We start from the raw sequence: 9,921 nt of genomic DNA on the forward strand, positions 1-9,921 counted from the left end.
CTTGACCTAATCGCTCTATAAATGCTTGAATTTTCACAATATGAAAAATTTTCATAATATGAAAAATTTTCATAATATGAAAAATTTTCATAATATGAAAAATTTTCATAATATGAAAAATTTTCATAATATGAAAAATTTTCATAATATGAAAAATTTTCATAATATGAAAATTCACACTACATATAAAACAGACATGAAAAATCATATTACAAACTACTGCGGTCTGATTAGGAAATATTAAATCGGTGAGCTCGGTGCATTGTTTAATTTATTAAGAGGGTAAAATATATTATACAAAACAAATGTATAGAATTTCTTTCACCTTGATAGCCCTGTTCACCTTGCAGTAAATAGGTACCTGGGAGTTGGCTACCTACTACGGGCTGCTTTCTGGGGATGTGTGTGTACGTGCGTATGTTAGAAAGAAATATATGTAGTAGACATAATAGAGGAAAAATAAATTGGTTAGAAAGGCGGGGTCCAAGAGCTAATAACTCGATCCTGCAGATACATATAGCAAATAAAGACACACATATTTGTGTCAGTAATACGTAACAAATATCGTTCACATTCTATTACAAAAGAAATTTGTTAATTTTTTTAATTATCTTTTTCTTTCTGCTGTTGGATTAGGCCTACCGCAGACCCTGAGATAAAGGGAGTGAAATTTTATGCCGAGTCAATGACGGTTGAGCCTTGTCTCTCTCGATAACATTGACCTGTATTACTGTATTCTCCCGTAGACCAGTGACTCTAATTGTCACCTGTAGAACAGATGCTTGGCAATTACAATTGTCACCTGTGCACAAGAAGCTAGGTACCTACAGTCGTCACCTGTAGAACAGAGGATAAGTATATATATATATACAACTCGTGGATACTATTAAGCTGCAAGAATTCTCACAATTGTTTACATTAGGGTCGCTATATCCTTAAACTAATGAGAATGTTTTGCTCTTTTGAGCGCAGAAAACAGGGATTCTTGTTGTCGTGCTCAAGATCGATCTCGCAGCCCTCGGGGGCGGAGAAGGAGAAGTTCTGGAGGATGGCGGCAGTGAAAACATACAACTCCATCCTGGCCAGCGCCTCCCCCAAGCAGCTCCTCCGACCTGGGCCAAAGTACTTCTTAGTACACATTTTAGTATATCTCTCTTAGTACACAAACTTTGAAATACACCACGTAAATCTTTAATTTCTCCAATGCACTTCTCAGATAGTTAATCAAGATATTTAGATACATTATTCATGACCGGATTTTGCGACAGAAAAACTGTTTTTTTTAGCAAAAGAGTGAAAGGATAAACACTTACCCAGCCCAAATGGCAAGAAGCCCTCCTTTTGTGCTGAGAAGTTTCCCTCGGCGTCTAAGAACCGGTCGATGTTAAACTGGTCGGGTTCCATCCAGTACTGTGGGTCCTCGTTACAACACACAGTACACCCGAACACCCAACTTCCCTGTAGAGGACGCAACACAACGCTCTCAGTGTTTCAACACCTAATGGTGCAAGATATTGGATAGTAAACTCTTGGTAATGACACAATAGAACACACTCAGTGTTTCATCAGCGCCTGTTGCATGATATTGGGAACGAAATACACGAGAAACTTGCGAGGAGTGGATCAGTGAGTGAATTGGGAGAGGGGGAGAGAGAGGGATAAGAGAGAGGGGAAGAGACAAGAGGAGAGAGAGGGGGGAGAGACAAGGGGGAGACAGAGGTGGAGAGAATTTACCTTCGGGATGAAGTAGCCCTCCAGATGGAGGTCGGAGTTCGTAGCGTGAGTGAACCCCAGAGGTATGATTGAGCTCTGACGGAGTACCTCGTGAATCATCGCCTCAACCACAGGCAGCCTGGAACATTGCGTCTTATAGCGACCCTACACAATAGACATGAATTATATAATACATAGAATTATAAATAATTTAAAAAACTGAATGCTTCCAAGGCAATTACAACATGGGATTCGCCACATAGCAGTACCGTGTGTGTGTGATATATTTATATATAAATTTAAAGGTGTTGGTAGGTGTCTCCCGGGACGTACCTGGACTTACCTGGACTTGTGTTGGGTGGACGGCAAGGTGTCTCGCGAGACGACGTCGTCTATCTGCTGCTGCACGCGTCGCTGGACTTCGGGGTACTTGGCCATGTACAGGATGATCCAACGTAACATGCTCGACGTAGAGTCGAAGGCAGCAAAAAAGAGGTCCATCATGTTTCTCATAAGATCCTTTTCTAGTGGATAAAATTATATTTTTTACAGACAATAGCTGAACATGGTTTTAAGTCTTATCATTGTAACTTATTACGTGAGTATATTGTGAAAAATCTTATGTAAAATTAAATATATAAAGACAAACGTAAATATGTGTAAATCACAAATATATTTACACGTGCTGGAGGCCAGACTCTTGGGGTTAGCCTCATTAAATATTGCGGGTTAATGGGGATTTTAAGGTTATCTGAGTAGGGAGAAGTTGAGGGAAGGGCGAATGTGCTGGAGAATGGGTGTGTTTGCAGGAGAAAATGGGGAGTGTTTGTAGGTGAACATAGGGAGAGTGTGTATTGGGACAGGGTTGGGATCAACAGGGGATTCAAAAAAAGGGAAATCAGGCTTGACTAGCTCATGAGAGTTGAGGGCGAGATGACAACACTCAAACAGCAGAGAGAAAGGGTTGACTCGACTGCATTTTCCTGCAATGCCAGGAAGCTTTTGACACTCTCAAAAGAGACTCCTTAAGCTACCTCAAAAAAGGTGTGTGTGGGTGGGAGACGGGTAGGGTGTGTGGAAGGAATGTGTGTGTGTGTGTGCAGGACGGTTGGTGTGAGTGCGCGTGTGAATCTAGATGGGTGTAGATGCGTATGTGCTTGTGGGTGGGAGTGGGTCAGTGTGTATTTGTAGGTGGTTGTAGGTCCGTTTGTGCATGTAGGTGGGGGATACTACGCTTCTGCATGTTGGTGCATGGGCGAATACGTGTGTTTTTGTTCCTCGTGTGTATGCTGGGCCTCGCTCCATTGCTGTCTGTCTGTCTGTCTCTATGAATATCTGTGTATATGTCTTGTGGTCTGGTTGTACTCACCTAGTTGTGCTTGCGGGGTTTGAGCTCTGGCTCTTTGGTCCCCAGGTGCGATTGTCTGTGTGTCCCTTCATTCGCTTACAGATCAGACAAATCAACGCTTGACTCACCGCTGAAGAACTTGGCAATGTCATCTTTGGAGTCCATGGCCACAAGGTACTGGTCCACGACGTCCCGAGGATTATCTGGGTCGAGCTCGGCCCGATGCTCGGCCACCATCTCCTGCAGAGAGGATACATGTATACACGGACGACCCGAGAGAACGATACCTTCCGCAGACAATGATCATGTATACAGTGCCTCATTGTGAAGCTCCTCGTCCAGGATCACCCTCAGCCACTCAGGAAAAGTTATCATGTAACAGGAGACATTCCAGGGCAACCTGCCACCACCTGCATCATCCACTGAAAGTTTAAATATCCATTTGGAGACGTTTCATAGTAAACACCATCTTCACCCACTACAGGGAACAAGGGCAAGGCACTACTACCATCATCCATAACGATAGAGAAAGAAAAAGAGTGAAAACTTTCATTAACTACTCACCCTCGTTAATCGTATTGACTCATTATTCAAATTGTTAAGCATATCTTCGTGAAGAAGGCTTCCCCTTAGGAACTTTGGAATGAACATCTTGAGCCAGGGGATGTTCTCACACAGCATGACGAGCGCCGGCATGTTTTCGAAGTCTTTCATCAGCTTCATCAAAGACATGACTTCCTCATCAGCCAGGTCGTACCTTTTGCCTGAGGAACGGCTCCATTATTCACCATCAGCGTTAATTATTGTATATGATGCTATATCGTATATGTCCTATAGTAATATACAGCATTATGGGGTTCATTGAGAGGTAAACATCGCCCGTCGCAATTTATAAGGTGTTCTGTAGCGATTTATGCAATGCCATCTGACCCTCATTATAATGTTCCGGTAAAATTATTAAATTTATGTTTTGTTCAGCGAGTTCCTAAAAAATTACATTAAAATTATCATAACTTACATTCAAATAGAGGCATTTTTAATACGAATTTTCTTACATTTGCATTTTTAAGTTTAAGATCAAATCTTATGCTTTAAACTCCATATATATAAACAGAGAGTCACGGTTTATATATTTAGTTATCTGTAACCCAGGAACAACTTATAGTTTAGCTAGTAGAGTTGAGTGCGTTCTGAGGTGTAGCGCCTAAGATGGACTTACTTGCCACCATCTGCCACACGACGTTGAGGACCGCAATGTTGATGGACTTGGGGAAGGGTGTTGGCGCTCCGGTATATGTCTTCAGGTCCTCCACCAACATGTTGGCCTCCTGTAGGATGGCGTCCTCCAGGTAGGTCTTGCCCATGCCCAGGTCCTTCAGGTTACGCAACAGGAAGTTACGAGCGTTCTGCCACCTCTCCCCATTGGTCATGATCACTCCTGCAAGACCAACACAGTTAACCTGATTGGGGATCCACAGTAATCAAATAGTCCCTAATTGGACGAAGCTATCACGGATGATATACAAAATCTCTCAAATCCTCTTCATGAATCCTTAAATATTAAGGTTATCTTGGTTATCTTGAGATGATTTCGGGGCTTTTAGTGTCCCCGCGGCCCGGTCCTCGACCAGGCCTCCACCCCCAGGAAGCAGCCTGTGACAGCTGACTAACACCCAGGTACCTATTTTAATTACAGGTAACAGGGGCATAGGGTGAAAGAAACTCTGCCCATTGTTTCTCGCCGGCGCCTGGGATCGAACCCAGGACCACAGGATCACAAGTCCAGTGTGCTGTCCGTTCGGCCGACCGGCTCCCTTACGGTACGGTACGAGATGTTTGGGTGAGGACTCACCTGCGACCACTCCATCTGTCATCCTGTTGCACATGGGCATGAAGGGCCTGTCAGCCATCTCCTGCTTGCTGAAAGCCTCCATGATGAGCCGGTAGTTACACAGGAACATTATCTTATGCGATCCCAGCTCAGTCCTGTAATCAGATATGGGAATAAAATAGCGAATAACCTTAAAGAAACAATGTGCTTGAAGTTGAAATATCACACAAGTGGTAACAAACCAATATGAACTGCATGGGCTACACTGCGGAAGCTCCAAGGACTGGCATGAAAGATACAACGAAGTTATGAACATCAAAAGGAGCTTTGCCTCAGCTCAGTGCCCAACAGAGAGAGGACCTAACATCCTAATGGCGCAAACCTCGAACGATCCTGCACTTCGCCGAGATGGCATCATAATATACCCCTGGAAGAGGGGCAAACAGCTGGTGAGAGACTACACATGTGTATCCACCCAGTTATATATAATCTATACATATGACCTCGGTGCTGCTCAAGCAGGTGGTGCAGCCAACCACAGGAAAACAGCAAAATCAAACAAGTATATACAACTGGTCAATACACCTTTGTTTCCATAGTATCTAAGGCGCTCGACTCCTGGGGTGGGAGTGGCTTGAGCTTTTTCAAAGTATTGGGTTCTAGGCTCATTGACACCACCAGAGACCCAAGAGCTGGCCGTTTCAGCGCCTTAGTATGGCGATCCAGAGAAGGAAACGTTTGCTGCGTCCTTGGTTCCTGTCCAGAAACAGAGGAATTCCAAGACATTCACAGCTTTCAACTACGCTTTGTATTCGTCAATGTATTGATTTGTAACTTTTGAATATCTAAGAAAGTAAAACGAAGCTCAGAAAGGGGAAGGCAGGACAAAAGAACTTGGAAACTGTATTGGAGGGGACCCAAACATTCCTTCTAGTGCGTTGTATGTGCTTTTCTCTGAGGCTATGGGTCTCCTTCTTCCAACCAGAGGTGGTATTCCCCTCTATTTTATTGAGTATGTATAAGATATATATGTATGTATGTCCTACCTAATAGCCAGAATTTCACTATTTGGCTTAGTATGCAAGGCCCGATTTGCCTAACAGGGATTTTCCATTAGTGTCAAACATTATTTTCCAAATTGATTAATTCCAAATAATATTAATACTCTATATTAAGAACATGAAATACTGACTTAGTTGTGTTAGGTTAGGTTTGATTAAATTTTTATGTTGATTTTTTTTGTAATTTGTTAAAACTATGTATAATTTGTTAAAGCTTAATCATTCCATAAGAAATTTGATTTGAAAACTATAATGAAAATTCGGCTATATATAACATGATATGGTGCGTAAGCAGACCAACAGACATAGTGTTTAAGAGTAAAACCCCAGCATCACAGTAGCGAGGGTTAATGGTATAGTCACGGTCAAAATATAATGAAAAATTTATTTTTAAAACTTTAAACAAAATTGTCTTGCGTTGCAGGATAATGTTTTAGCATTAGGGTGGGCTAACTTAACTGGATATAACGGCAGTTTGCTTTTCATTTACTCATTTAAAAATTTATATCACTGTTTGTATTACGTTCGTATTATTCTCAACTTAGCTTGTGTAACATGACTTTGAAAATACTTAAGAGACAATGTTCCCTCAAAACTGATTTTTTGAGAGATTTTGTAAGCTAAGTGAGATTTAAAACCATTATTTATAATAATAATAATAATAATAATAATAATAATAATAATACGAGATTCTTGACAGACGTATCTAAAGCTGTTGAATGATTGCTAGACTGAGCCACAAATTTAATAAGATTATATTTAATTCACCAACCCAGTGGCTCGCATCCAGCCTCTTCATCACATACGACACACTGGTGGTCTATATGTATTTTACAAAAAATAAAAAATAAATAAACAGATAACTGTGCAAACAGCAAAAATGCAAACCATCAATAATAAATAAGTTTTCTAAAAAAAAAAAAACCAAGTTGACTACACTTACAAAACTATAAGGAACATCAATCATAAATTTACCTGAATATATCACCGTACTTTTTTCTGAGGGGCCTCACTTGGTTGACGGAGAAAATGGGGGTGCTCCCCAGGTATGGGATCACCAGCGGACCTGAGGAAAGAATACAGCGTGTCAATGCTGGCGTGTTGACCTTCCATGGCCATTACAATCGTATGGAATGGCGAAGGAACGCGTCACAGAGACTTCTGCTTACACACACACTCAAGACACACTTAAAACAATCTTATATATTGTGATTCATGAACTTCAACAGCCCTTAGTGACGGTTTCAGGCGGTGTAATACATGTGTATGATTCTATGGGACACAATACCTTTAGATGATATCAAGGGGTACAAATACTTTATGAATTCTGGGAAGCAGGACCTGATGATCCCTATTGTAGAGTGACCGACCGGGGTATGAAACCTGGCGTTGACCTCCCCTGGGGTACAGGGTATGGTGACCCCTGGAGAAGGGCACCAAGACCCACCTGGGGGCATGCCCTTGGGCCTGAGGAACCAGTACCGCAGCAGCACCACCAGCACCACAAACAGCACCACCTCCAACCACATGATGACGTGAAGCTGTTGCTGTTGGGAGTTACCGTCGCCTGCGGCAACACACCGTCACCTGCGGATTAAGGGAAAGTGCATATTTTCCCTACACTCTTAGAGTATGTAGTAATATCATTTGTTGCCAAAGACTGTTCCACGGAGCCCCTAACAAAAATAAGAAGAATGGCAGCTGACTGACGGCTCAAGAGGACGGGTTGATCTACTACCCTATCCCACTTTCAGACCTTCCCGGCCACTAGAGATATGTTGCTAGTTGTATATCGTCTCCATTGCATACGTCGCATAAATTGTATGGGAGGCAGAATGAATCTCTCTATCTGGAGAGATCCTGTCATCGGATGCTAGGTTTCACTCTCTTTTTGGACACTTATCATATGTCAGTAGGGCCACAGTCTCGTTTCTTGCAGGCCCAATCATTAGATATAAAATAATAGATGTATTTGACAGAGCTCTCTATTATCTATTGTATAATAGATGCTTTGTAAATCGTTTAGTAAGTTATCAGGCGACAAGCGAGGGAATCTGGAGCTTGAGATACACAAGCAGGTCAACCCCATCTTGCAGCCCATGCTATACAAGTCAAATACCGACTAACGTAAACAAATTTAAGTCCATATTGGACTTACATGTTATGAATCAGAAGCACCTTTGCTGTGCTGAGCGGGCCGTGGTTGCTAGGTTGCTAGGACATCCGCTTCTCATGATCCTTGTTCCACTCCTGGCTGTGGTCTCAAGGACAAGGGCGTCACTCAGCAAAACATATCAGACGCATGTTCCGCCTACTCGTAGTTCTGGCTGGTTCTATGTCCATATTAGCTTCTGTTGTTATAGTTTGAGTGAAGATTCTCTCATTTATTATTCACTCAATCGCCACAGTTGAACTAAAATCTCATTCTTCGAAAATAAATTGCGAAAGTTAATTGTATTTAAAAAAAATAGAACATTTAGCAATGAGTTTAATAGAAAATAAATAACAAATTTGAAGGAATGGGACAGAATATCAATTCTTCAATAGCACAGACTAGTTTTACGTTAATTTAAACTATTTTTAACACAAACCTTGCGCCTGGCAGCCCTGCACGTGACGTTAGAAAATGTCGTACGCATTCTCTCTCCTCACTTAAGTGTTTTTCCTCATATAATTATGTTATCCTGTCTCTAATTTGAGCATTGCCTCAGTGGCTTGTAAACAAGGAGCTCATTGGTGACTCCGACACACAGATTCTCTCGCTGACCGTTGACAGAAGCATCAGTATGTATGTATGTACCACATACATATGGATGTACATTATATATATAATATACAGTACATATATGTATGTAGGTTACATATGATTCATAAGTTTTAAATGAAAGAATATTGATTAAAATGCTCCTTACACTCACACTGTGTTACCTCCACACGTCTCGTCCCACCCACACTTCCCCCTACACCCACACATCCCCCCCCCACACCCACACGTGTGGGTGTGGGGGGGACGCCCCCACACCCAAACTCATACATGGGACACATCCCATATATGACAATCCATCCAACATGACAATCATCACTCATCATTTCCTCATATATTTGATTGCATCCCTGCATTACAACGACCAGAACAAAATATATATACATAAATTTATATGCGTATGATTGTATGTTTTATGTGTGAGTGCATGCATTTATGAATATGAATGATTGCCTGTTAGTATATATATGTATTTATGCACGTAGACAATATATAATCTACGTACATAAATTCATTTGTCCTTTACAAATATAGGCATTTGTGAAGGACAAGTTCGACTAACCTTTGGAGTAGATATGTCAGTATCTGGTTGAGAGAACTTCCTTTGTAGTCAGGAGTCGGACACAAGCACTCTAATGAACAAATCCACAAGGGCGGTGACGAGGATTCGAACCTGCGTCCGGGAGCATCCCAGACACTGCCTTAATCGACTGTCTTAATGATGTCAGCACTCTAATGACTGCGTATGGTGTAAATAGCCAAATTCCGGCGCCCTGATAACTGCGTAGGGTGTCAGGGGGCAGTCACCAACTTTCTGATGAGTGTGACTGGGTATGTTGTCGGGAGCAACGCTGCCTGATAAGTGTGTGGCCGTTGGCACTGTTGCCAAAACTCGCCAGGAGTGTTGGCAAGAGTGAAGGGTGCAAGAGTGTGCTTGCCTGTTTTTACCGCTTCCGGTAAGTGAAGTAAGTTTAATAATGTACCCGAGTTTCCCCTTCTCTCTCTCTCTCTCTCTCTCTCTCTCTCTCTCTCTCTCTCTCTCTCTCTCTCTCTCTCTCTCTCTCTCTCTCTCTCTCTCTCTCCCTATCTATCTATCTATCTTGCTCTCTAATAGTGCTCTCTAATACATTTTTGTTCGTGATTTGTTAACGAGGTTGGCAAACCCTGCACTATAAATAGGAGCATAATATACATTAGTTTACTA

The 9,921-nt window shown here is 41.9% G+C and overlaps 1 protein-coding gene across 1 annotated transcript; it reads right to left on the bottom strand.

Moving 5' to 3' along the window:
- Nucleotides 1-253: 253 nt before the first annotated feature.
- LOC123769013 (cytochrome P450 2L1) lies at nucleotides 254-9,567 on the bottom strand. The gene is made up of 11 exons (XM_069309224.1): nucleotides 9,280-9,567; nucleotides 7,401-7,540; nucleotides 6,929-7,019; nucleotides 4,914-5,047; nucleotides 4,281-4,499; nucleotides 3,626-3,825; nucleotides 3,190-3,301; nucleotides 2,057-2,237; nucleotides 1,735-1,852; nucleotides 1,314-1,458; nucleotides 254-1,112 (listed from the first exon to the last, which is right to left on the bottom strand). Exons 2-11 carry the CDS (start codon nucleotides 7,480-7,482, stop codon nucleotides 928-930), a joined length of 1,467 nt encoding a protein of 488 aa, XP_069165325.1. The 5' UTR covers nucleotides 7,483-7,540; nucleotides 9,280-9,567; the 3' UTR covers nucleotides 254-927.
- Between the last annotated feature and the right edge of the window lie 354 nt (nucleotides 9,568-9,921).

Source organism: Procambarus clarkii, chromosome 64 (assembly GCF_040958095.1).
Source record: "Procambarus clarkii isolate CNS0578487 chromosome 64, FALCON_Pclarkii_2.0, whole genome shotgun sequence".
Taxonomy (NCBI): Eukaryota; Metazoa; Arthropoda; class Malacostraca; order Decapoda; family Cambaridae; genus Procambarus; species Procambarus clarkii.